Genomic DNA, 25,017 nt, shown 5'->3' with positions numbered 1-25,017 from the left:
GAGCCCCCAATAAAATATTTGAGAGGTCCCGCCCCGCCCTCCTAACATGATCGGCATTGCCATTCAAATTGGGTGTGCCTTGTTATGTGATTATGGATTTTATTCAATTGCCCCCCCCCCCCAAGCCCAACATCCTGTTCTCACAGCGGCCACCAAGATTTTTTTTGGGTGGGGAATCAGCAAAACAGGTTTCAGAGCACAGGATAACCCTCCTGGGATTCCCAGCAACTGCCATTCAAAAGCATTACTACCTCCAACGGCGGAGAGCAGTTTATATAGCCAGTGTGGCTAGTAGCCACCGAGTAGCCCTGCAAGAAAACGTGATTAAACCCGCACTCAGTCAAAAGCAGAAGCCTAGTTGCTCCTCCGTCCCGCCCCCATCCTTTCTCTGTAGAAAGTCTCGGAATATAGGCACCGGACTTGTCAATCTGATTTTGGCGCTACGGTTCCACGAGCGACCGCCATTTTAGCTAAGGGCACCTGTCGCTTTCCGAAGTCGGGCGGAGAAAGAAAGAAAGGGTGGGAGGAGCCAGGCGGGATTGGCCGAGCCGCCGCTGTCGTCATCGAAGGGCCGCTTCCTGTTGAGCAACTGCCGGAGGCCGGAGGCTCGGCTGGGTCTGCAGGTGAGAGTGCTGGGAGGATGGGCGCACCTGCGACGACCGGGGGGAGCCGGTGGGGGGGACGTTTTCGTTTCCTGAGGGGCGGGGCGACGTTGGGGGGAAGGCCTAGGGCAGAGGGGGCTCCCTTGCCCGGGTGGATTTCATTCCAGCTCTGGCTGGCAGGCAGCAGAGCCTGGGGTGGGAGTGGGTGACAGTGCTTTGGGTTGGCAGGCTCAGCCAGGGGCCTCTGGGTGCTCGCCCTTTGGGGTGCTACCGTGGCCACTCTGGGCTTTCAAAACTTCCCACTGCCTCAAGGCATGTGCAGACTGCCCCCCACCCGCCAAAAGGGAACACGACTTTATTTTTGGGAAACACTGCACACCTTGTCACAGGATTTGCTTGGAGAAAAGGGGTGAAGAAAGGGAGTAGAGGCTGCCAACTGTTCAATCTTTTTTTTTTTGGGGGGGGGGGGTTGAAATCTGGAAAACTTCTAGATTTTACGGGAATTTTCCGAGCTTTGCCTTTGGTTAGGTGTTTTTTTGTTTTTGAGGCTTTGTCCAACAAGCAGATGCCAAACAGATGAACGACGATTTGACTTTTAGAAGGCATCTGAAGGCAGCCCCGTTCAGGGAAGTTTTCAGTGGTGGATGTTTTATTGTGCTTTCAATATTTTGTTGGGAGTCTACCCAGAGATGGGTAGGATATTTATCATCATTATTATTCTTAATAATAATAATAAAAATAAAAATAAATAAAGGCCTTTGCTTCTGATGATCAGGCGCCCATGTTTTCAAGCACTTTTCTGTCCAGGGAGTGGAACTGTGTTCCCTATCCTGCAGTTCTGTTTCGTCAGCCAGGATCTGTTCCAGTCCCCTTGCTTTCCATGTCCCTATTTCTATTCCCCGTTCTGTGTTTGTGTTTTCAGGCAGAGTAGAGGTCATCTGGGCAGGCTACAGAGCTACCATTGCCTCTAAACGTCCCTACTTTATTCAGCCTGCATTGGGTGTGTGTTTAAAGATTTGATAATTGCATTTCTGGATTCCAGTGTGCTTTTTAAAAAAGACGGCTCTGATCCCAGGAGAGTGCAAGTCTCGCTTCCGCAGAGAAGCAGTGGCAAAAGAATGAAGTAAAGACAGGTTAGGGAACCTGCAGCCCTCCAGATGTTAAACTACAGCTCCTATCATCCCTGAATGTTAGCAGTGCTGGCTGGGACTGATGGGAGATGGTGTCTTTCCACATCTGGAGGCCCACAGGTTCCTCACCATTGAACTAAGTGAACAAGTTTCTGTAGGCTCAATTTACAGACTTAAAAAGTGATGTGTCAATTACTCTGAAGCAGATTGGTCTCAAAGCAAAACTTCGGATGCAGCAGGCCTACACTGGCTCCCAGCACATTTCCGAGCACAATTCAAAGTGTTGGTGCTGAACTTTCAAGCCCTAAATGGCTTTGGCCCACTATATATTTCCACCCCCATCGTTCTGCCCAGACACTGAGGTCCAGCTCTGAGGGCTTTCTGGTGGTTCTCTCAGTGCAAGAAGTGAAGTTACAGGGAACCATGCAGAGGGCCTTCTCAGTGGTGGCACCCACCTTGTGGAAGGCTCTCCCATCAGATGTCAAGGAGATACAGAACTACACAACTTTTAGATGGCACCTGAAGGCAGCCCTGTTTAGGGAAGTTTTTTAATGTTTGCAGTTAATAATCATGTTTTTATATTTGTTGGAAGCTGCGCAGAGTGGTTAGGCAGCCCAGTCAGCTGGGCAGGGTACTGCTACTACTACTACTACTAATTTGAAGACTGTTTCAAATTTGATTTGTGCAGCTAGTTAGGAATCCTTCCTGTGGAACAATATAGAAAGAAAACCTTGTTGTTTTATATATAAAAAACGCTTTCTCTTTTTTTTCAGGAGAGGGGGGCACCTCCAGTCCTGTCCCACCATGTCTGGGATTGGGAACAAACGGGTGGCTTCGGAGGCCAGTCCCTCCGGACCTCCGGAGAAGAAAGCGGGTGTCGAAGACTCGGGAACCACAGTGGAGACCATTAAACTTGGTGGTGTCTCCTCAACGGTTTGTATCTCTTTCTGCAGTGGTCTTCTCCATTTCTTAACAAATCTGCTGAATGGAATTCCAGTTCCCACTTTTGGGCTCCCATCGGCTCCTGTGGGATAAGCTCCGTTTGCTAGCTGGGAGGTCTGAGGCCTAGTTCTTTTTGCAATCGCAAACCTATTTTTGGGCTGCAGGCCGCAAGTGAGGGCCGGTGGACTCGCTGCCCACTAGCCATGCTGACTGGGCCTGATGGGAGTTGGAGTCCAGCAGTATCCAGAGGGCCACCCTGTTTTACTTGACTGGCTACTCCGTCATCCAAGCCAATTTTTTAAAAAAATCTCTGCGCATTGAAAACAAACAAAAGCTACCATGCCTAGAGCTGGAGCCTTTCTTCCTGCCATGTTAATTTTCAGTGCTCAACTTGAATGAGCTTGTCTTTTAATTCCCCATTGTCTTTTAATTCACCATTCTCCTGGTCTGGAAGAAAAAATGCCTTATGCCAGTTGTCTCCTGCTGTCAAATCTACTGTCTCAGAGGGAACTAGGCCTGAGTTGAGCCTGAGTATTGTGGTAACTGCTCTTGGCGTGATTTCAGGAAGAACTGGACATCCGCACCCTCCAGACCAAGAATCGGAAGCTGGCAGAGATGCTGGACCAGCGGCAGGCTATCGAGGATGAGTTGCGGGAGCACATAGAGAAGCTGGAAAGGCGGCAGGCCACGGACGACGCTTCGCTGCTGATTGTCAATCGCTACTGGAGCCAGGTGTGCCAGGGTCTGCCTCTCTCAGTCCCATTCCCTTTCCTGCTGCTTGTCTCAACCCCCTTGAAAATTGAGCGCTATGTGTTTCTTCCCCCTCCCCTTCAGTTCGACGAGAACATTCGCATCATTTTGAAGCGCTACGACTTGGACCAAGGCCTCGGTGACCTTCTGTCGGAACGGAAAGCCCTGGTGGTGCCGGAACCGGAACCTGATTCGGACAGTAACCAGGAGCGCAAAGAAGAGCGGGAGAGAGGTGAGAATGGTGGCTTAGGAGCGGCAGTGCAGATGTTCTCTCCCGGTGTGGAAAATTCTGAACTGGAAATAACTCCTGTGAAAACCTTGGCAATCTCTATAGTGTAATTTACCCCCCAAAATGTAAGTTTTCTTGATGCCCTAGAACCTAGAGCCATTTTGCCTTGTGGGCCTGTGGTGAGTGGGGCAAGACGCAATGAATTCGACTTCCCCCACTGAAAGGTTGTTTTTGTTGTTTAGTCGTTTAGTCATGTCCGACTCTTCGTGACCCCATGGACCAGAGGACACCAGGCACTCCCGTCTTCCACTGCCTCCCGCAGTTTGGTCAAACTCATGCTGGCGGCTTCGAGAACACTGTCCAACCATCTCGTCCTCTGTTGTCCCCTTCTTCTTCTGCCCTCAATCTTTCCCAACATCAGGGTCTTTTCCAGGGAGTCTTCTCTTCTCATGAGGTGGCCAAAGTATTGGAGCCTCAGCTTCAGGATCTGTCCTTCCAGTGAGCACTCAGGGCTGATTTCCTTAAGAATGGATAAGTTTGATCTTCTTGCAGTCCATGGGACTCTCAAGAGTCTCCTCTAGCACCATAATTCAAAAGCATCAATTCTTTAGCGATCAGCCTTCTTTATGGTCCAGCTCTCACTTCCATACATCACTACTGGGAAAACCATAGCTTTAACTATATGGACCTTTGTTGGCAAGGTGATGTCTCTGCTTGTAGGTTGCATTATTGCCTGCAAATGCCAGAGATCCCCACATCTCTCCAGTCTCCCTCCAGGCAAGAAAGAGGCGTTGTCTCTGGTCTAAGGACACCTTCCAGCCAGGCAAAAGCACTCAAGTGGGATAACAGGCTGGTTGGGGGTCTGGCCTTGCCGAAGAGAGAGTTCTGGAGGGCTGTATTTAGCCCTCTGGGCTCGAAGTTCCCTAACCTCCCTAACAGTATGCTTATTTTATTTGTATTTAGTACACAAACACTGGAAGCTTGCCCAATGTTTTATTTGCATCTGGCATTCATTCAATACAACAGGAAAGCAGTGGGAAATATTTGCTGCTGCTGCTTCCTCCTGTCAGGTAAAAGGTAAAGGTAAAGGGACCCCTGACCATTAGGTCCAGTCGTGGACGACTCTGGGGTTGCGGTGCTCATCTTGCTTCATTGGCTGAGGGAGCCAGCGTACAGCTTCCGGGTCATGTGGCCAGCATGACTAAGCCGCTTCTGGCAAACCAGAGCAGCGCATAGAAACACCATTTACCTTCCCGCCAGAGCAGTACCTATTTATCTACTTGCACTTTGATGTGCTCTCAAACTGCTAGGTTGGCAGGAGCAGGGACCAAGCAACGGCAGCTCACCCTGTCGCAGGGATTTGAACTGCCGACCTTCTGATTGGCAAGCCCTAGGCTCTCTGGTTTAACCCACAGCGCCACCCGTGTCTCTTCTCCTGTCAGGTAGCTCTTTACAAATCAGATGGTTATGAGCTCAGGGACGTGGGGATGATAACTGCCCCATTTAGGTTTCAAGGCCTTTTGGTGGTTGACATCAAATGCCCTTTTAAAATGTATTGGGAGGGGGTTATTGGGTTGCTTTTGTTTTTATTTTGTTTATGTATTTTGAGTTTTTATATTGTGATTTTATCTTGTGAGCCACGCTGAGACACACGGGTATAGGGCAGTATACAAATTTAATTTTTTTAACAACAACAAGGAGCGCAAAGCTGTGTCCTTTCATGGCTGGGCATTATTTCTTATCATTTCCTAGGAGAGATCTTTGAGCCGGCCTTCTCTTTCCTGGCTACGTTGGCCAGCAGCACCAGCGAGGAAATGGAATCTCAGTTGCAGGAGCGCGTCGAGTCTTCTCGCCGGGTCGTCATGCAGATTGTGACCATGTACGATAAGCTGCAGGAGAGGGTGGATGCGCTCTCCCAGAAGCTGAACAGTGGAGGTATGGGATGCTCCCGAAATATATATATAGTTTTTGAGGGCTTCGTTCTCAAAAGCAGTTAATAAATAACTTGGAAGAAAATGAGTCTCACAGTAGCCAAATGCTACCACTGTTGTGGTTCTCCTTGTGTCAAATTTTAGATTGTATGCTCCTTGGGGCAGGGGCCTAGTCTTTTAGTTCCTGGAGGTTTGGCCAGCAAGCCAGGCTGGTAGCCGCCCCGCTTTCCTCGTGATTAGTTTCATCAGGTGTTCCCTATTGTATGGTTTGATGAGAGTGGTAGATGCTGTTGAGAGCTAACCCTGTTCTTAGTGGGTCTGCTGCTGCTTGCTTGCTTTTTTCAGTGCAGAACCCTTCTCTCTACATTTCCGCAGCATTTCTGTGGCCACCTCTGCTATGCCTCCACATCTGAGAATGAAGGAACAATAGCAGGATGCTGAAACCTTGAACCTTGGGGGCTGGATTCAGCTGCCTGGTTCCATTAGTAGAAGTCAGTGCAAGCCTCCCCCTGCCTTTCCCCATGTGTCCTCTGCCATCCCCAAATAGACTCTGGAGAACTCCCAGAACGATGTGTGAGGTGAGGAAAGCAGATATTGTTCCATTGGGCAGGCAGAAAAGCTTGAGCTGACAGAACAATCTCCCGAGTGCTACGTTGAATTCCACCCCACAAATCTGATGCGAGATCACTGGGCCTTGCTTCCCACACTTTTGAAACCTGTCGTTAACCATGAGGGCAAAAGCTTGCTTTGAAAAACAAAACCTGCCAAGATTCTAAGGATGCTGAGTTTGCATAGTCAGTACTGAGTTTTGCACAGAACACGCCCAGGCCCGCTAGCTTCCGATGTTTTTTTTTTTATATATAGTAGCGTTCCAAAAGCCTTTCTTTCCTCAGATGTTTCTCTGATGGAAGAGGCTCTCCAGGAGCTGAACTCCTACCTGGCAAACGAGAACAAGCGACTGCAAGAACTGGCCGATTTACTCCAGGAAAAGCATCGCACCATGTCTCAGGAGGTAACAAGGAGAGGATCTGCAGTGCTGTAAACTGGGTAGCAAAAAAATGTGGTTGACAAAAGTTGCGGGGTTTCAGCGTGTAGAGATGTGTTTGTGTGTGTGTGAGTGAGTTGGGCGTGTGGGTTAACTGGACCAAGGAAATGCCATGGCCAGGTGAACTGACGCTGCCCCCTGAGTCTTTTAGGCGGAGAGAGTGTAACTTGCGAGGAGCACACAAGCCACCGCAGCAACTCTCCATTCTGTCCACTGTGTTTTCTTTCCATGTGGAGTTGAAGGGAAGCACTGAGGCTTCTGGGAGGAGGGAGGAGAACATCTGCTTGCCTCAGCATGCGGGAAGTTAAGTTTAGGCCAGCGATGGCCAAACCTGGCCCTCCAGCTGTTTTGGAACTACAATTCCCATCATCCCTGACCACTGGCCCTGTTAGCTAGGGATGATGGGAGTTGTAGTCCCAAAACAGATGGAGGGCCAAGTTTGGCCATCACTGGTCCAGGCAGTCAGTTGCTTTCTGAGCTACAATAAAAACCGTTTCTTGCGCTTTCTCGTTCTCCTCTTTGCCCCTGTTCCTTTGCCTGAAGTTCGCTAAATTGCAAAGGAAAGTGGAGATGGCGGAGTCTCGCGTGTCTGTGCTGGAGACCATGATTGACGACCTGCAGTGGGACATTGACAAGATCCGCAAGCGGGAGCAGAGGCTGAACAGGCACCTGGCAGATGTCTTGGAGCGGGTGAGACTCAGCACCTCTGGGAACAGCCCCAGGGTTGTAGCAGCTCTGGAAGTTGTGGGCAGGGACCATAACTCCTTGGTGGAGCATCTATGGCTTGCACACAGGATTGGTTCGGGTTCAATCCTCAGCATCTCCAGGTGTGGCCAGGGTAGACCCCTGGCCGGAACCCTGGAGAGTTACTGCCAGTCAGTGCAGACAGTCCTGAACTAGATGGATCGACGACCTGACTCAGTGTATGGGGGCTTCCACTGTTAATTGTCGGAAGGAGGAAACGCCTAGCGAGCGTTGTCCTTATTTTATTTTTAGATTTGTACAGTGGTACCTCGGGTTAAGTTTGACCAAACTGCAGGAGGCAGTGGAAGACAGGAGTGCCTGGTGTGCTCTGGTTCATGGGGTCACGAAGAGTAGGACACGACTAAATGAATAAACAATAACAACAACAACCTCAGGTTAAATACTTAATTTGTTCCGGAGGTGCATTCTTAACCTGAAACTGTTCTTAACCTGAAGCACCACTTTAGCTAATGGGGCCTCCTGCTGCCACCATGCCGCCGGAGCGTGATTTCTGTTCTCATCCTGAAGCAAAGTTCTTAACCCGAGGTACTATTTCTGGGTTAGCGCAGTCTGTAACATGAAGTGTATGTAACCTGAAGCGTATGTAACCCGAGGTACCACTGTATCCAGCTTGTTTGGAACCAGCGTCTCCAAAGCGGCTCTCGATGCTTAAGAAATTGCACGTTGAAATTAAAACTAGTGTGTCTTTTGCAGGTGAACTCAAAAGGGTACAAGGTGTATGGAGCAGGAAGCAGCCTGTATGGGGGCACAATCACAATCAACTCTCGGAAGGTAAACCTTGAGACTTTGCACACGGGCAAGCATAGAAGTAGCAGTGGGTGCGGAGGTGCGAATGAGGTTTTCAGCAACTGGCTCCTTTCCCTTTCTCTATTTTGCAGTTCGAGGAGATGAATGCCGAACTGGAGGAAAACAAGGAGCTTGCCCAGAACCGCCTGAGTGAGCTCGATAAGTTGCGTCAGGATCTTGAGGAAGTGACCACGCAGAACGACAAGTTGAAGGTACCAGGGAGGGAAAGCATTTTCCACATTTCTGATAGTCGAGGAATACCTCCCCCACCCCCGGCACTCTTAATTCTTGCAGACTCTAAAATTAAATTTTAATTAACAATTAAAAGGCAGGATGATGATGATAATAATGATGATGGTGGAAGCCATTTCTAGTACTTCCTGGTGGACTGCGTGGGTGAGGCTAGTCCAGGGGCAGGCAACCTAAGGCCCGGGGGCCGGATGCGGCCCAATCGCCTTCTCAATCCGGCCCGCTGACGATCTGGGAATCAGCGTATTTTTACATGAGTAGAATGTGTCCTTTTATTTAAAATGCATCTCTGGGTTATTTGTGGAGCATAGGAATTCGTTCATTCCCCCCCCCCCCATATAGTCCAGCCCCCCACATGGTCTGAGGGACGGTGGACCGCCTCACGGCTGAAAAAGGTTCCTGACCCCTGGGGTAGTCCCAAGCCTTAGAACACTCTACTGTCCCAGGAAGATTCTCCCTATTGCACTTCTGGTGGCTCACCACAAGGGGCAGCATCACCTGTTTCAATCCAGGTGGCTTCTTAAGTAGGACAGGTAAATGTTGTTGTATGTCGAGTGATGCTTCAGCCATGCCAGTAGAGGCAGAGCTCTCTGGCCTAGATATGAGGGGGGGGGGTGCGTGTGCTGCTGGACTACAATGTCCATCAGCTCTAAGCATTGACTATGCAGGCTGGAGCTGATGGGATTTGCTGTCTGAGAACCTCTGGAGGGCAACAGGCTCCCCATCCCAGCTTTTTAGCTCATTGGAAGGAGGAAAGGTACGCATTAAGTCATGGGTAGGCAAACTAAGGCCCGGGGGCCGGATTTGGCCCAATCGCCTTCTAAATCCGGCTTGCGGATGGTCTGGGAATCAGCTTGTTTTTAAGTGAGTAGAATGTGTCCTTTTATTTAAAATGCATCTCTGGGTTATTTGCAGGGCATAGGAATTTGTTCATCCCCCCCCCCCCCCAAAAAAAATATAGTCCGGCCCCCCACAAGATCTGAGAGACGGTGGACTGGCCCCCTGCTGCAAAAGTTTGCTGACCGCTGCATTAAGTGATCTCCATAGGTTGGGTTCAGCAGATCCTTTCATGAATTTCTTTTTCAAGATAACATGCTTTACGCATGACTTGGATACAGTTTGGGTGAGGTCTGTAAAAACGTGCTTCTCTTTGTTTTATTGCCCTGGCTCCTCAGAAGCTGCTTGTTTGAAAACAACACACTGTGTTTCAAAATCCATAGATTCCACACCCCTCCCTTATGAAACGAGTGTTTTCTTGCAAGTGTAGAACTATTTTTGATGCAATGCTGCCACTTTCTGGCCGTTTCAGCACACTGCAGACTTTGGGAATTCCCTCCGCTCTTCTGTATAGTGCTGAGTGCAGTTTTTGTTTCTGCCGTGTGTCATTGGGCACCATTTTCTCTTTTGCCTACCCACCCCCTGTTCTGTGGCCCCCTGCCCAGGTGGACCTGAGGCGAGCAGTGGAGGAGGTGGTGAAGGAAACCCCAGAGTACCGCTGCATGCAGTCCCAGTTCTCCGTTTTGTACAACGAGAGCCTGCAACTGAAATCTCAGCTAGACGAGGCCCGAACGCTGCTTCACGGCACCCGGGGTACCCACCAGCGCCAGGTGGAGCTCATTGAGGTAATGGCTTCCTCCCCTTGTTTCCTCTCTTTCCTCTCACTTTCCCTGGGGCGGATCATGACAGTTGGCATCCGCACTAAACTCACTGCTCGACAAAAAAATAGTGGTGCAATTGACTTCCGACAAGCACACAGAGTGCGAACAAGACTTGAGTGTATGTGTGGTGGGGAGGCGGGCTCGTTTAATTTCACTGCACACAGGTGGTGTAGTGACAATAAAGGTTTATTTATTCATTATTATATGACAAAGAGACTCTAACAATGAGGTGTTTGTAAAAGAATGGAAACCCTTTTCGGATTTCAGTCGTACCTTGCATCCCAAACGCCATGGTACTCAGACGGTTTGGCTCCCAAACGCTGCAAAACCGGAAGTAAGTGTTCCACTTTGCAAATGTTCTTTGGAACCCGAATGTGCTATGGGGTTTCCGCAGCTTCCGGTTGGCTGCAGGAGCTTAGTGTGATAGTGAATCACTCCGGCTGCTTACAGTGACACACCCGTCCTCCCTCGAAGCAAGGGTCTGTGGATGTTCAGGAATTATTAAGAAGAGGGAAGCTGGAGGAGAACTAGCTGCTGCTGTTGGGTCCTTAACCCAACATGCGGCATAAGAGGCTCTGCAGTCCTTTCTCTCAGCATCTTCTCGTCCCGCAGCAAGGGGGGGCTGCTGCTGAAGTCAGAGACATCGAGGCTGAAATCTCTCTCTCTCTTTCTCACCAGCGGGATGAAGTCAGCCTGCACAAGAAGTTGCGAACAGAGGTCATTCAGCTCGAAGACACCCTTGCCCAGGTCCGCAAGGAGTACGAGATGTTGCGGATAGAGTTTGAGCAGACGCTTGCCGCTAACGAACAAGCAGGTGACTTGAAGTCGGGTTGTGCACAGAGGCACTCGGGTTTTCCTTGTTGGGCACCTCTCTTGGGGAAACATCCACAGTAGCTGAGCTGCAGCCAGGTTAGCCTCACCTCTGCAGATAATCTGAGCTCTGTGCACCTCTTGGGTATTACCGTACTGTTCCGTAAGAATGTTTCTTTCTTTAAAAATCATGCTAAAAAGTGGGGGTTGTAGTGCACAGGGTGGACGTTTAATTGGTTGCTGCCGCAGCTGTTGGCAAATATTGTCCATGTCATTGGTTGCTGCGTCAATGGATGGTGATGCTCCGGCAGTTGGGCAGGTGATTGGCAGCTTCTGCCAGCAATGGGACAGATGGGAGACGGATTTTACAACGTGTGCTGGTGGGCAACCTTCGGCAATCCTCTGCAAAAAAAAGCTCCACAACTTTGTGCCATTTCCCCCCCATTTTCTTTAATTTGAGTCCCCCCAAATAGGGGTAGTCTTATACACAGGAGCGTCTTATAGACTGAAAAGTACAGTAAGTCCTCTTGTCTTAAAGCCTTCGTGATCTTTCAGGTAAGCCCTGAGCATGTGGCTAATCAGGGGTCCCCTTTTTCTAGTCAGGAACTTGCCTAAGAGCTCTCTGCCTTAGTTTTCCCTGTCCTGAGCCACTGTGACCACAAGGTCTCAAAATACCGTATTTTCGCTCTATAAGACACACCAGACCATAAGGCGCACCTGGTTTTTGGAGGAGGAAAACAAGAAAAAAAATATTCTGAATCCCAGAAGCTGGAACAGCAAGAGGGATCTGGTTTCTGGGATAGCTGCGCGAAGCCTCTTCAGGACAGTGGGATGAAGGCTCCCCCTGCCCGGAAGAGGCTGTGCGTGGCTAAGGCAGAAGCCAGGACAGCAAGCAGGGCTCCATTCCTCCTCCCGCTTCGCAGGAGAGGTGCTTCGCTGAAGGGGCGCTGCGCAGCTCTCCCTCTCTGCACAGTGCCATTTGCTCTATAAGACGCACTCAAATTTTCCATTACTTTTTAGGAGGAAAAAAGTGTGTCTTATGGAGCGAAAACTACGGTAAATGCTGTACGGTTGCAGATTTTGAAATACAGCTGCTGCAGACCTCTGAGTTTCATCTTTTAAAGCTGTGTTTCTCAAACCTGGGTCTCTAGCTGTTGTTGGACTACAACTCCCATCGGCCCTGGCCAATGGTTCTGCTAGCTAGAGATTTCTTTTGAGAATTATTAGAGCTACCTAAATTGTATAGAAATTTATTTATGTATTTATTTATGTATGCTACTGCAGCGGCAAGAATGTTACTTGCCCCAAAGTGTAAAGAAGCAGAAGTCCCAGAAAAAGAAGAAGGGGTACAAAAGCTTATGGAATATGCAGAAATACCGGAAGAATAAGAAATCAAGATAACAAACTTTTTATAAAAGAGTGGAAATGGCTTATTGAATATTTACAGATAAATTGTAAACAGATAAGAACATTAGCAGGATTAATGTAATAACCTGCAGTTTTATAAGTGTGTATATTTGCAGTAGATAGACAAACGAGCAAGTTAAAGGAACTTGGATATGCAGAAGATATTTTAAAAATAATTTAAGGAACTGCAGAAAGAGGGAAGGAAGTCAAAATTTGGAAATGTTAGATTGGTTGTAAAACTAATGAAATGTATAAATTTGAAAAATATAAAAAAGACCCTTAAAAAACCCCCAACACAGCTGGAGACCCAAGTTCAATAAACACTGCTTTAAAGGAAAAAGGAAGGGACTGGTTATACATGGAATGAATCAATACATCTAAGTTGTATGGGAGTGTGGTCTGAGGAGAGTGCCAAGGGCCAGATAGAAAGGCCTGGAGGGCCACACTTGGCCCTGAGGTTCCCCTTCCTTAGACTGGACCAGCTGGGGAAAAATCTCCTGAAAGGAAGGCCCCTTCTCAGGTTCTTTTGCAACCGATCTAGAAGAGCTGGAAGATCTTACCGTATCTTGGCTCTTCCCATGTGATGGTCTTCACGCAGGTCCTATCAATCGGGAGATGCGGCACCTCATCAGCAGCCTCCAGAACCACAACCACCAGCTGAAAGGGGAGGTCCTGAGATACAAGCGGAAGCTGAGGGAGGCACAGTCTGATCTGAGCAAGGTAAGGGAGGTGGAGAAGCCGAGGAGACAACGGAGGAGGCTGGAAGTGAGATGGTGTCTCTTTAGGGTGGGTTTTTAAAAAATAGCATCTGTGAGTGACAGAAAAGGGGGCAATGCTTCTTTTTAAATGGAGCGTACCCTCAGCAGTTTTTGCAAGCATGCATTATACTGTATATCTATATATTTCTATACCTATATGCACACACTCTCTCTCTCTCTACATGAGTAATCAGGGTGTTCTTTTTCGAGTTGCTAAAAAGGGCTTTCATTGATTAATCTTGAAGGCTTCTTATATATCGTATTTTTCCGTCTATAAGACGCCCCCATGTATAGGACGCCCCCTATTTTGGGGGCCTCAGATTTAAGAAATTAGGGGGAGATGTATCCATATAAGACGCCCCCTAATTTTTGACATTATTTTTTAGGGAAAAACCCCTAGTCTTATACATGGAAAAATATGGTACAGTTTTATATACAGATGTTTTGTGGTATTTTATGCATTGTGATTTGCTGTTTTTATTGTTTATTGATTAGCAACTCTTCATCAGAGTTTTATTCTTTGCTATTAGATTCTAATGCATTCTTGAATATTGCTTTATTTGATATGAGTTGTTTACAGTGGTACCTCGGGTTACATACGCTTCAGGTTACAAACGCTTCAGGTTACAGACTCCACTAACCCAGAAATAGTACCTCGAAGAACTTTGCTTCAGGATGAGAACAGAAATCATGCTCTGGCGGCACGGCGGCAGCGGGAGGCCCCATTAGCTAAAGTGGTGCTTCAGGTTAAGAACCGTTTCAGGTTAAGAACAGACCTCCAGAACGAATTAAGTTCTTAACCCGAGGTACCACTGTATTTAAGATTTATTGTGGCTTTTCCCTATTGGATCAGATTGTTACTATTAATGTTTGATATTTCATTATGTATTTATATGTGCTGGAAGCCGACCAAAGTGGCTGGGGCAACCCAGCCAGATGAGCGGGGTATAATTTTTTTAAAAAAATATTATTATTATTAAGAGGTCGTGCTAAACTATTGAACAATAATGAGTGTGGCAGAGAAAGCCATACCTATTGATAGCATAAGAGAGAGAACACAAAGAAAAACAATCCATATGGGCACTTTAAAAATTATATTTTTGCTCAGCACACAATCACTCCAAAAGCACATTGTGCTCCCACCCTGTTCTCAAAGCTCTGTCCTGGGTTTGCCAGAGCAAGGGTGTCCTTGTCTTTCCAGTCAAGTCCAAGGGCAAGAGAAGTCCATAAACAACCCTTATGGGAAAGTATTCCATATAAGTTTTTTTTGGGGGGAGGGGGTCATAGCTTATAGGTATAGACCACCTGCATTGCATGCAAAAGGTCCCAAGTCCTGGCATCTCCAAGTCGGGCTGGGAATGCCCCTATCCGAAATCCTGGGTGGCGGCTGCCAATCAGAGTAGACAGTACCACATTGGATGAACCGGCGACAGAAGGCAGCTTTTGCATGTTCTCATGCGTGCGCATGTCCCGCTGTTCTGCAGACCCGTTCCCGCAGCGGGAGCGCCCTCCTGCACTCCCAGTCCAGCACCGAGGACCCCAAGGAGGAGCCGCTGGAGATGAAGCAGGACCCCGACGACCCTTCTTCTTCTTCCCAGGGCTCTGCCTCCAAGGGCCCTGCCGAGGACGCGCTGGAGAGCAAAGCGAAACGGGACGAAGAGGAGCGGGAGCGGGAGCGGCGGGAGAAGGAGCGGGAGCGGGAGAAGGAAAAAGAGAAAGAGAAGGAGCGGGAACGGGAGAAGGAGAAGGAGAAAGAGAGGGAGCGGCAGAAGCAGAAGGAGTCCGAGAAGGAGAGAGAGTCCAGTAAAGACAAGGACAAGGGGAAGCACGACGACGGCAGGAAGAAGGAAGCCGAGTTGGTCAAGCAGCTGAAGGCGGATCTAAAGTAAGATGGGCGCAGTTTGCTCTTTGATGGTTGGATCCTTTTGGCAGTTGCCAAGTATTGTTGGTGTACATTTGTACCTTCCAGAATCCGTTCTGGAAGTCTGCTCAACTTCCAGAATGTTCAGAAACCAAAGCGCGGCTTCGGATTGGCTACAGGAAACTCCTGAAGCCAATCGGAAGCTGCGTCGGATGCTGGGTTCCAAAAGAACGTTTGTAAACCAGAACACTCACTTCCAGGTTTCAGTATTTTGGGAGCCGGTTTGTTCGGGAGCCAAGGCATTTGAGATCCAAGGTACAACTGTTCTGTTCTGTTGGTGTGTCTGTTTCCGGCGTCCTACATATCTGGATCTCAACAGGTGGCAGCAAGACTCTGAATTGTGGTGCGGCTGTTGTGCCTAGCTAGCCTGTTCCAAATTTCATGAACTTACATAACAAAGCTGCAATCTTAACCCCGCTTGCTTGGGAGTAAGCCCCATTTAAGTCAGTAGGATGCGCTCCTGAGTAGGCATGGTTAAGTTTCCGCTGGTAGTAAGCCAGATGATGTTCATGCATTTGCTAGGAGCCCTCTGGGACTGTTTCTCAGCTGTCAGAACTAGTCTTTGGGCTGTGTGGATGTGTGCAGCACATGAGGCCAAGTGAGCTTTCTTACCCAGTTCAAGGACAACAACCATCACATATATAGTGATTGTCTCCCTCTTAGGATTCGCGAAAAGGTATCCCCCATTGTTTAATGTGCCGGCCTGGGTGGTTGCAATCTCTCTTCTCTGGGCCATTGGGCCTCTCATTGTTTGAAGCTCTCAGTGACTGAGAAACAGTTCTTGCACACTCCCTCCTGGGCATTCCAGTTCTATTTTATTTTATCTGACAAAGTTATAATCATAAATAAATAAGAATAAAAATGTTCACCCCAGCACTGAGACCATTCCATTGTAACTATCCAACCTCCCAAAATTCAACACCTCTTGCGATGGTTTGATCTCTTTCCATTTTAACAGTACAAATTCAACAAACACCCTCCATATCTCCACAAAATCATTTTTCTTGCATATTCCCCGTCTTACCTTAATGGCACATGTTAATTTATCATTAACAGCTATATCCCACACCTCTTTATACCATTCTTACATTTTATATTCTGCTTGCCCCTTCCACTTCCTAGCTATCGTAATTCGTGCAGCTGTCAATAAATTTGTGAACAAGTCCTTCATAGCCTGTGATCCTTCCACCCCGTCATAAATTGATAGTAATGCTACCTCTGGACTTTCGGTCAGCTTCAACCCAGCGATTTCTGTTATCTCCTTAAACACCTTTTGCCAGAAAAATTGTGAGCATCCAGTTCTGACCATAGATCGCCCAGCTCAAGAACTGAATTGTTCTCGTTCAAAGATACAGAACACATTTGATTGAAGTTTCCCTATTTTGCACCCAATACATGCCTACTCAGAGTCCCACAATGAGATGGGAGGAAGCAGTTCTTGATTTGAAGTAGACCATATCTTATGCTGTTTGGCCTTAGCTGCATTCTCACTTTCCTTTTTCAATATATTCAGGAAGGCTCAAGAAAGCCAGAAGGAAATGAAATTGCTTTTGGATATGTACCGCTCAGCCCCAAAGGAGCAGAGAGACAAAGTCCAACTGATGGCTGCAGAGAAGAAGGCCAAAGCTGAGGTAATTGTGCCTGCCATTGCCCAATTTATTTTATTTTACTTATCGAATTTGCATGCCACCTACCTTTTGTCTGAATAGCTCAGGGCAGCAGTTCACAGCATCAAAATACAAAACACAAACACAAAATGCATAATAAAAGCAAGTCTTTCTGGAACTGTGGAACTGGAAGGGACCGCAAGGGCTATCTAGATCCTCAATATGTGGCCCCCTGGACAAGAACGAAACAAACCCCTCACTGCCCCCTCCAACAAACACAATTAAAAGGACATAGAATGTCATCCAGCCCATGGCCTGTTGGAAGAGGAATGTTTTTGCCTGGCACCTAAAGACGTATCATGAAAACACCAGCCAAACCTCCCTGGGGAGATTTCCACAAACATGGAGCCACGAACTGAAGAAAAGGCCCCTTCTTGTGTTGCCATCCTCCTAACCTCTTGTGGAGGGGGCACACGAAGAAGGGCCTCAGGTTATGATTTCAGGGTCCCAAGTAGGTTCATATGGAAAGAGGCAGTCCTTGAGGTATTGTGGTCCTGAGCCTTTGAAGGTTTTGTGGGTCAAAACCACCACTTTGAGTTGGGCCTGGAAACTAATGGATAGCAGTGCAGTTGGGCCAGGTGTAATATGCTTAAATATATATATCGGTGTAATATGCTCAAACTGTCTGGCTCCGGTGAGCAACCTGGCCGCTGAATTCTGCACCAGCTGAAGTTCCAAGTTGTCTTCAGAGGCAGCCCTACGTATAATGCATTGCAATAACTTAACCTAGAGGTTACCAAAGCATAGATGACAGTAAGGCTATCCCTGTCTAGATAGGGGTATAGCTGGGTCACCAGCCAAAGGCACTCCACACCACTGAGGCAACAGCAAAGGATCCAGACCCCCAAGCCACGTACCTTCTCCTTCGGAGGGAGTGTAACCCCATCAAGAGCAGGCAACCTCCCATCCACCCAATCGGTGTTTATATTCTGTTCTCCCGTTCCTCGTGGGGCTTCTTAGGCTCTCAGTGCATCCTAAAGCAGCATAGTAACCTGGGACAGCACTTGGACATTTCCTTGGACATAGACTTTTGAAGGCAGGGCTGGGGAAGCAGTGACCTCCAGATATTGCAGCTTCCACCACCAGTGGCCATGTTGACAGGAGCTGATGGGAGTCGCAGTCCAACAGCATCCATTTGGATGGCCACAAGTCCATCCCCCCACTTAAGGTCCATTGCTGCAAAGTCCTCCTCACTTTTTGCGAAACGCAAAGGGTTCTGTGGAGGGTAGCGCTCTGCCTTAAAGCTGCATTGCGGCCCTGGGGAAAACTTGATGCCCCACCAGAGTTTAATTCCTTGAAAAGCGCATGTATCCTAGACAAATTTCCTCCGGGAGGTGATGGCCAAAGGTTGGTAGTAGCTTTTTGTGGCCTTTTTAAAAATCCCTTTCCTCGTTATTATTTTTTCAACAAAACAACAACACCACAAACTGTATAAGTATAAAAGCAAATTTACTAGAATAATATCTAGAATAGAACAACAAACATACTAAGGTGCCATGTGCAAGACAAAGCCTGGAGATACTGTAAACATGGAATGGATAAATATACAACTGTATCTTAACAAGTTACATGTGCAGTAACCATTATACATTAGACTGGATAAATGGTTCTGTTGTTTGAATTGTTACAAGTCTATCTCTATTCTAGCTATTAGTCTAGTAAACTTGATTTTATAATTATAAGCCAGTTTGTGGTGTTGTTTTGTTGTATTATTATTACTGTCACCACATTTCATACTTTGTGTATATACTTATTATTTTTTCAACCCAACCTCCTTTTCCTGACCTACTTTTTGCCAGTTGGAGGAGCTGAGGCAGAGGGTGAAGGAACTGGAGGACAAGGAGAAGAAAGAAAGCAAAAAAATGGCAGACGAGGATGCGCTTCGGAAGATCCGGGCTGTGGAGGAACAGATAGAATACCTGCAGAAGAAACTCGCCATGGCTAAGCAGGTGAGGAGCGTTAGAGAGAAAGTTTCTGTATAAAAATAGGAAGAGATAAAAACAATGAGTTTTTATTTTTTCAGAAAGCCTTTCAAAATAAAATAGTGAATATAGTCTTCTATCTTTGCGGTAAATTTGCAGTACAAAAAACCCAAAAAGAGCCCTTGCCCATCTTTATAAATCTGTGTTCACACAATACATTGTCCTTTGGTTGTACATGGCGAGTTTATACGTTATCGCCATCTGACAGATTCTACAAAACCATTTTGCTTTTTTAAAAAAACCTAATATGTTAAAATCAATCTTTTAGCTGCAGTCAGGAGTTTAGTTACCACTTCTACATCTGTACTCTCTACTCTTCTAGATAATTTATTGGATTTTTTTTTGGGGGGGGGTTCCAACTATGTGATTTGCTTTTATATAGTCCAAAGTATGATTGCAGTAAAAAAAAAAAAATCTTGTTATGTTTCCTGAAAATATGAATAGAAAATGTGTGTGATATGCCACATCTCCCACAGTAAACATGAGCTAGACTATATGTGTTTCAGTTTATGAGGGGTCAAAGACAATTGGTGTCAGGTTTTGTGGTAATGATCTCTTAGATTTATTGCTTACTAATGTTTTTCCCTGTTTTATTGCCAGTCCAACCCCAAACTCTGTCCTGTGTATTTATCTCCAGATCGTTTTCCCATTTTTTAAAAAATGCTTGTTTTCTTCCTTTCTTGTAAATTTCAAAGAGGAACTCATAAATATGTCTGTGGCCATGCTTCCTGGGGCTGGTGGGAGTTCAGGAGCACCCCCACCCCTGGTAGAAAGGGAAGGGTTGAAAATACAGCCTCGTTTCCCCATTGGTTGCTCCGTCGTTCTTCCAGGAAGAGGAGGCGCTGCTCTCCGAAATGGACGTGACAGGCCAGGCCTTTGAGGACATGCAGGAACAGAACATCCGCCTGATGCAGCAGCTGAGAGAGAAGGACGACGCCAACTTCAAGCTCATGTCGGAGCGCATCAAATCCAACCAGATCCACAAGCTGCTGAAAGAAGAGAAGGAGGAGCTGGCAGACCAGGTGCTCACCTTGAAGACACAGGTGAGTGGGGAAAGGGGAGTTGGACAGGAGGAGCAAAGGGCTCAGTGCTTGGGGTTCAGAATTCAGTTTCCTGAATACTTCACCTGTCGCCTTCAAGAAAAAGCAAGATTTTCTTTAAGGGTTTTTTAAATATCTGTTTTTCAAATTTATACATTTCATTAGTTTTACAACCAATCTAACATTTCCAAATTTTGACTTCCTTCCCCCTCTTTCTGCGGTTCCTTAAATTTGTTTTTTAATATCTTCTGCATATCCAAGTTCATTTAACTTGTTCATTCATTTAACTTCTGTAAATATACAGACTGTTATAAAACTGCAGGTTATTATTATATTATTCCTGCTAATGTTTTTTTATCAGTTTACAATTTATTTGTAAATATTCAATAAACCGTTTCCATTCTTTTATAAAAAAAAGTTTGTTGATTCCTAATTCTTTTGGTAAGTTTCGCCATTTCTGCATATTCCATGAGTTTTTGTATCCATTCTTCCTTTTCTGGGACTTCTGCTTCTTTCCACTTTGGGGCAGGTAACATTCTTGGTGGCTGTGATGAGCAGAATGGATAGCTCAGTTGGTTAGAGTGCAGTGCTGATGATGCAGAGGTTGATCCCCGTATGGTACAGTTGCATATTCCTGCAATGCAGGGGGGTCAGAGTAGATGATCCTCAGGTTCCCTTCCAACTCTACAATTCTGTGATTCTATGTTCTTGCCTCTTGAAGGTGGATGCCCAGTTGCAAGTTGTACGCAAGCTAGAGGAGAAAGAGCATCTCCTGCAGAGCAACATTGGCACAGGAGAAAAGGAGCTGGGCTTGCGAACCCAGGCCCTGGAAATGAACAAGCGGAAGGTAAGCTCAGAAAGACTGCCTGCCCCTGCGTAGGCTTGTAAGATTACTGAGATCATCTGGGGAAAATTTGCTTTGGGGCGCCACAACCTGCAGAATATCATAGGGCAGAGACTCAAAACCAGGCATTATCCATCATTGCCCTTGCATTGTGGAATGCCCTTTTTCTGCCATATGAGAAGCCTTATCCAAGAAGGTGTGTTTTCATAGATGTCATGTGCCCAGGCTTTCTCTGACCCATAAGATTGGACCCTGTTATTCTGGCATTTCTACTTTTGTAATAGCTGTTTTAGTGGCTCTTATATTGTATCTCTGTTTTTATGGTACAGTGGTACCTTGGGTTACAGACGCTTCAGGTTACATACGCTTCAGGTTACAGACTCCACTAACCCAGAAATAGTGCTTCAGGTTAAGAACTTTGCTTCAGGATGAGAACAGAAATCGTGCTCCGGCGGCGCGGCAGCAGCTGGAGGCCCCATTAGCTAAAGTGGTGCTTCAGGTTAAGAACAGTTTCAGGTTAAGTACGGACCTCCGGAACGAATTAAGTACTTAACCTGAGGTACCACTGTACTGTTGTGTTTTCATATGCCACTTAGATATTAAAAATGTTGAGTGGTCTAGAAATGCTTTTAAATTCATTAATGGAAACAAATAGGTATAAGTTGCTTACCATGTCAGTATGATGGTTATTGCACCAAAACCCATTGGAGCTGTTCATGAAGCTCAATCTTGGACCAGTCCCCCACCACCCACAGGGCCGTTTGCGATGTTAAATGCCTTGTGCTATTTTGGAGGAAAGGCAGAATATCGCTGTAAGGAATACAAGTAAAATGAAAAGCAGCATTATTTATTAGAAGGTGTATCTCGCCCTTTACATTTAAGAAAGCTAGCGATAAAGTAAGACAAAGCAGGAACCCATGGCTGCAAAAGAACATAATAAAAACACCAAGAGGCAGAAAGAAACCAATAAAGCAAACTGCAAGCTGAGCAGAGGAGCAGCTATCCTCAAAGCCAGATGAAACGCTGTGAAAAGCCCCAGGGGGCCAAGGGCTCAGTTTGCCTGGTGCCTGGAAGGTAGTTACGAAGACACGCTGACCGGCTTCTTTCTCTCTGCGCTGCAGCGGCTGTGTGAGTCCTTTGAACGCTTGCCCCATCATTAATACGAAGGGACGGTTATTTTATTTGATCTCCCTCCAGGGGGAAGCCACTGAGAAATCCCAAATAATGCCGTAATTAGGACACAAAAACAGATTATACATACCCCTCTAGAGTTGTTTGTTTGTTTCCCCCCAAAAAACCCCACACACCACACCAAACCAGTGGCCATAGAGAGATTTGATGAAGACCAAAAGGGGCAGCGGATGAAAGGAAGAGTGGAACTTCAAAGGGATAACGAGCAGGGCAGCCAGATGAAAATAATTAGCTTGGCGAAGGTTTCCGGGAGGGATAAGTGACGAGAGAGTAACAGGGAAGCAGAGCAAGCAGTGGGGTCAGAGGTCAGGAGGAGAGGAGGGGGTTGATGATGATAGTGATGAGAATCCCTTGGAAGGGTTCCCTCCCCCCGAAGAAATGGCACTGGTGGGAATGGGCATTGCTGCACCAGCCAAACAACAACAAAAAGAGGCATGCAGTTTGGTTTCTGGCTACTCCATCACCTGCCCTTGGTTGGTATATGTGGGCACAGTGTGGAGACGAGAATGATCCTGCTGGGACACACCTCCCTGCCTATTGGCCATACTGGAGAGGCTGGTGGCATTTGGTCCTGTGATATCTGGAGGACCTCAGGCCTTCTGTTAATCCATCCAGGTTATTCTTAGCTCCTTATCTGTGGCTATTTCTGTGCCGCACATTAGTGCAGCCAGAATAATAACCTGCTCGATTTTACCCTCCAGGATCACCCACCCCCCATTTTGACTCTTAAATCTTCCCTTTGAAGATTTTGCCAAAGCAAAGCCTGAAAGCTTTGCTGCTTTTGAGTAGGGAACTGTGAGCAAAAAGGTCTGCTCATGCCTTTTAAAAGTGGGAAGTGCAACAATAGGTTGACACTCTGGGCTGCTTTTGTCCATCCCTGCAAGGTCAGCAGCTGGCCAGAAAGAGAGAGAGGATCTTTCATTGTTTTGCACTTCAGGCTATGGATGCAGCCCAGCTGGCTGATGACCTTCGGGCCCAGCTGGAGCTGGCGCAGAAGAAGCTGCACGACTTCCAGGATGAGATCGTGGAGAACAGTGTGACCAAGGAGAAAGACATGTTCAACTTCAAGCGAGCCCAGGTACTCAGCAGGCAGTTTTGGCTACCTTGGGCCAAATCTGCCTTTGCTTCCATTCATATTAACTCAAAGTTCCTGCCTCTTGCCCTTTGCCAGTGTTTTGGTTTCCACCTTCTCTGAATGGTTGCCCTCCATCGCCATGGCTCGACTTCAGCTGTTTTCACTCACTGTTTTTCTCCCTGCTCGCTGCTGGTTGTGAATCCCTACTTAAGAATCTCTATGTAGGAAGTTGCCATGTGTTGACTCAGACACTTGGTCTGCTCAGCAGAGCGTTGTCCACATATACTGATGGTGACTGCCTGGGGTTCAGGCAGGGGACATGCCCAGTCCTGCCAGGAGATGCCAGGGATCGAAACGGGCACTTTTGCATATGAAACATGTGCTATACTGTGTACTGCAGAGACTCTGTCTTTGTCCAGCAATATCTTCCCAACTGGCCAGTCAAATACTCTAGGAAGCACATTTGACATCCCCCACTTCCTGCAGCCGGAGCTTCACGGTCACTGCCCTACATTGCTCTGCCTCATCCAAATTATCTAAGCTAATCATGTATCATACCAATATGTTTTGAATGTGTGTGATGCATCCTCCCTTGTGAAGAAAGCCACCCCCACTTTTTTAAGGAAAATGGGCAGAGCTTGCAAATTTACACCTGGGAGCCTTTTGCAGCTCTTAGGAGAGAAGGTGCTGGTCCTAATGACATGCATTTGGCTAATGTTCCCCTGCAGGAAGACATCTCGAGGCTGCGGAGGAAACTGGAGACCACCAAGAAACCCGACATGGTTCCCAACTGCGACGAGATCCTTATGGAGGAGATCAAAGATTACAAGGTAGGCAACGGGATGCCAACGTCCCCCTTGGAGGATGGATTTGGGCTGAGGCAGATTAGCATTGGAAGTAGACCCTAGTTAGTAGTGCCCAAGGGACTGTGACTGGAACATGGCAGCAGTTCTGAGCTAATAGCAGGAGAGAACCCTCTGACACTTTGGGGCAATCAGAGGTGAGGAACTGGTGGCCTTCCAGATGTGACTCCGCCCCTCATCTCCCATCAGACCCAGGGATGATAGGAAAGAGCTGCCGTCCTAGCAACATCTGGAGAGCCACAGGCTCCCCAACCTGTTGTAAACAATATGGTCCTGGCGGCTGCTCCCAGTCACCAGTCTAGCTGCCGCATTCTGGATTACTTGTAGTTTCCAGGTCACCTTGAAAGGTAGCCCCACGTGGAGTGTATTTCAGTAGTCCAAGTGGGAGATAACCAGGGCATGTACTACTCTGGCGAGATAATGCACAGGCTGGTGGGGTCTCAGCCAGTGTACCAGGTGGAGCTGGTAGACAGTGTGAGTCTCCACAGAGAGCTGCGAGTCCAAAATGACTCCCAGGCTGCGCACCTGGTCCTTTAGGGGCACAGTTATTCCATTCAGGACCAGGGAATTTTCTTAATGTTTAATTATGTTTTTATATATGTTGGAAGCTGCCCAGAGTGGCTGTGGAAACCCAGTCATATGGGTGGCGTACAAAGGAATTATTATTATTATTAGCCTTGGCATCAGCCAGGTGTACCTTAAACGATGCCTCTTTCTTTCCCAAGGGCCGCCTGACCTGCCCCTGCTGCAACATGCGCAAGAAGGATGCTGTGCTCACCAAGTGCTTCCACGTCTTCTGCTTTGAGTGCGTGAAAACGCGTTACGACACCCGGCAGCGCAAGTGCCCCAAGTGCAACGCTGCCTTCGGGGCCAACGACTTCCATCGCATCTACATTGGCTGAGCCTTCTGAGTCACGGGAGCCCAGAGAGTCCTCCCTTGCTGCCAACCACCATATTCGTTTCCCATCAGCAGGCTGGCTACTGCCCCTCTCTTTCATCTATTTTCTTTTCTTTTTGTAATGGCAGATCCTTTTTTGCTGGAGGGTACAGCTGGGTTATTGTTAATTTTTTTTTGTACTCTTGGTTTTTGTTTTTTTTTAATTTTCAGGGGGTCCCTCCCTCCACTGGCTTTTCCTTTAGGCACAGCCCAGCCACCAAGCCAGTCATCAGCTGTTGCCTGTGTCTGTTATAGATGGTTGTTGTGGAGACACGGTGTATGCTTTCAGCCTTGATGTGAATTGGCCTGTGGCTTAAACCAAACAACAACCTTAAAACTGGGAAGTCGGCTTGGAAGTAGTTTTCATCAAGCTTTCTCATCGCTTTAAGTTCCTTTACTTTCTAATAAAGGAGAAAACTGTTCTTCCCGGTCAAA

At 47.3% G+C, this 25,017-nt stretch overlaps 1 protein-coding gene across 3 annotated transcripts; it reads left to right on the top strand.

Annotated features, from left to right (window-relative positions):
• Positions 1 to 509: 509 nt before the first annotated feature.
• RNF20 (ring finger protein 20) lies at positions 510 to 25,017 on the top strand. Of its 3 annotated transcripts, none has more exons than XM_083718575.1 (20): positions 510 to 623; positions 2,506 to 2,665; positions 3,239 to 3,406; positions 3,509 to 3,656; positions 5,406 to 5,588; positions 6,478 to 6,596; positions 7,173 to 7,319; positions 8,088 to 8,165; positions 8,273 to 8,392; positions 9,872 to 10,051; positions 10,766 to 10,901; positions 12,903 to 13,024; positions 14,661 to 14,947; positions 16,497 to 16,614; positions 18,450 to 18,599; positions 19,463 to 19,675; positions 20,394 to 20,519; positions 22,645 to 22,785; positions 23,511 to 23,612; positions 24,371 to 25,017. In XM_083718575.1, exons 2-20 carry the CDS (start codon positions 2,537 to 2,539, stop codon positions 24,545 to 24,547), a joined length of 2,844 nt encoding a protein of 947 aa, XP_083574701.1. In that variant the 5' UTR covers positions 510 to 623; positions 2,506 to 2,536; the 3' UTR covers positions 24,548 to 25,017. The 3 variants fall into 3 exon arrangements, with proteins under 3 accessions (XP_083574701.1, XP_083574700.1, XP_083574699.1); XM_083718574.1 differs by having other exon boundaries at positions 14,547 to 14,947; XM_083718573.1 differs by having other exon boundaries at positions 3,239 to 3,656; positions 14,547 to 14,947.

The sequence above is a fragment of the Podarcis gaigeae genome (assembly GCF_964106915.1).
Source record: "Podarcis gaigeae genome assembly, chromosome: 17".
Lineage (NCBI taxonomy): Eukaryota > Metazoa > Chordata > Lepidosauria > Squamata > Lacertidae > Podarcis > Podarcis gaigeae.
The sequence above is the reverse complement of the archived record's forward strand: the minus strand, read 5'-3'. Positions and strand labels throughout refer to the sequence as shown.

Coding starts and splice junctions, on each gene's coding strand:
- RNF20 (XM_083718573.1), top strand. CDS start 2,537: ATGTCTGGGATTGGGAACAAACGGGTGGCTTCGGAGGCCAGTCCCTCC. Junction 8,166..8,272: donor TCACAATCAACTCTCGGAAG/GTAAACCTTGAG, acceptor TCTATTTTGCAG/TTCGAGGAGATGAATGCCGA. Junction 8,393..9,871: donor CGCAGAACGACAAGTTGAAG/GTACCAGGGAGG, acceptor CCCCCTGCCCAG/GTGGACCTGAGGCGAGCAGT.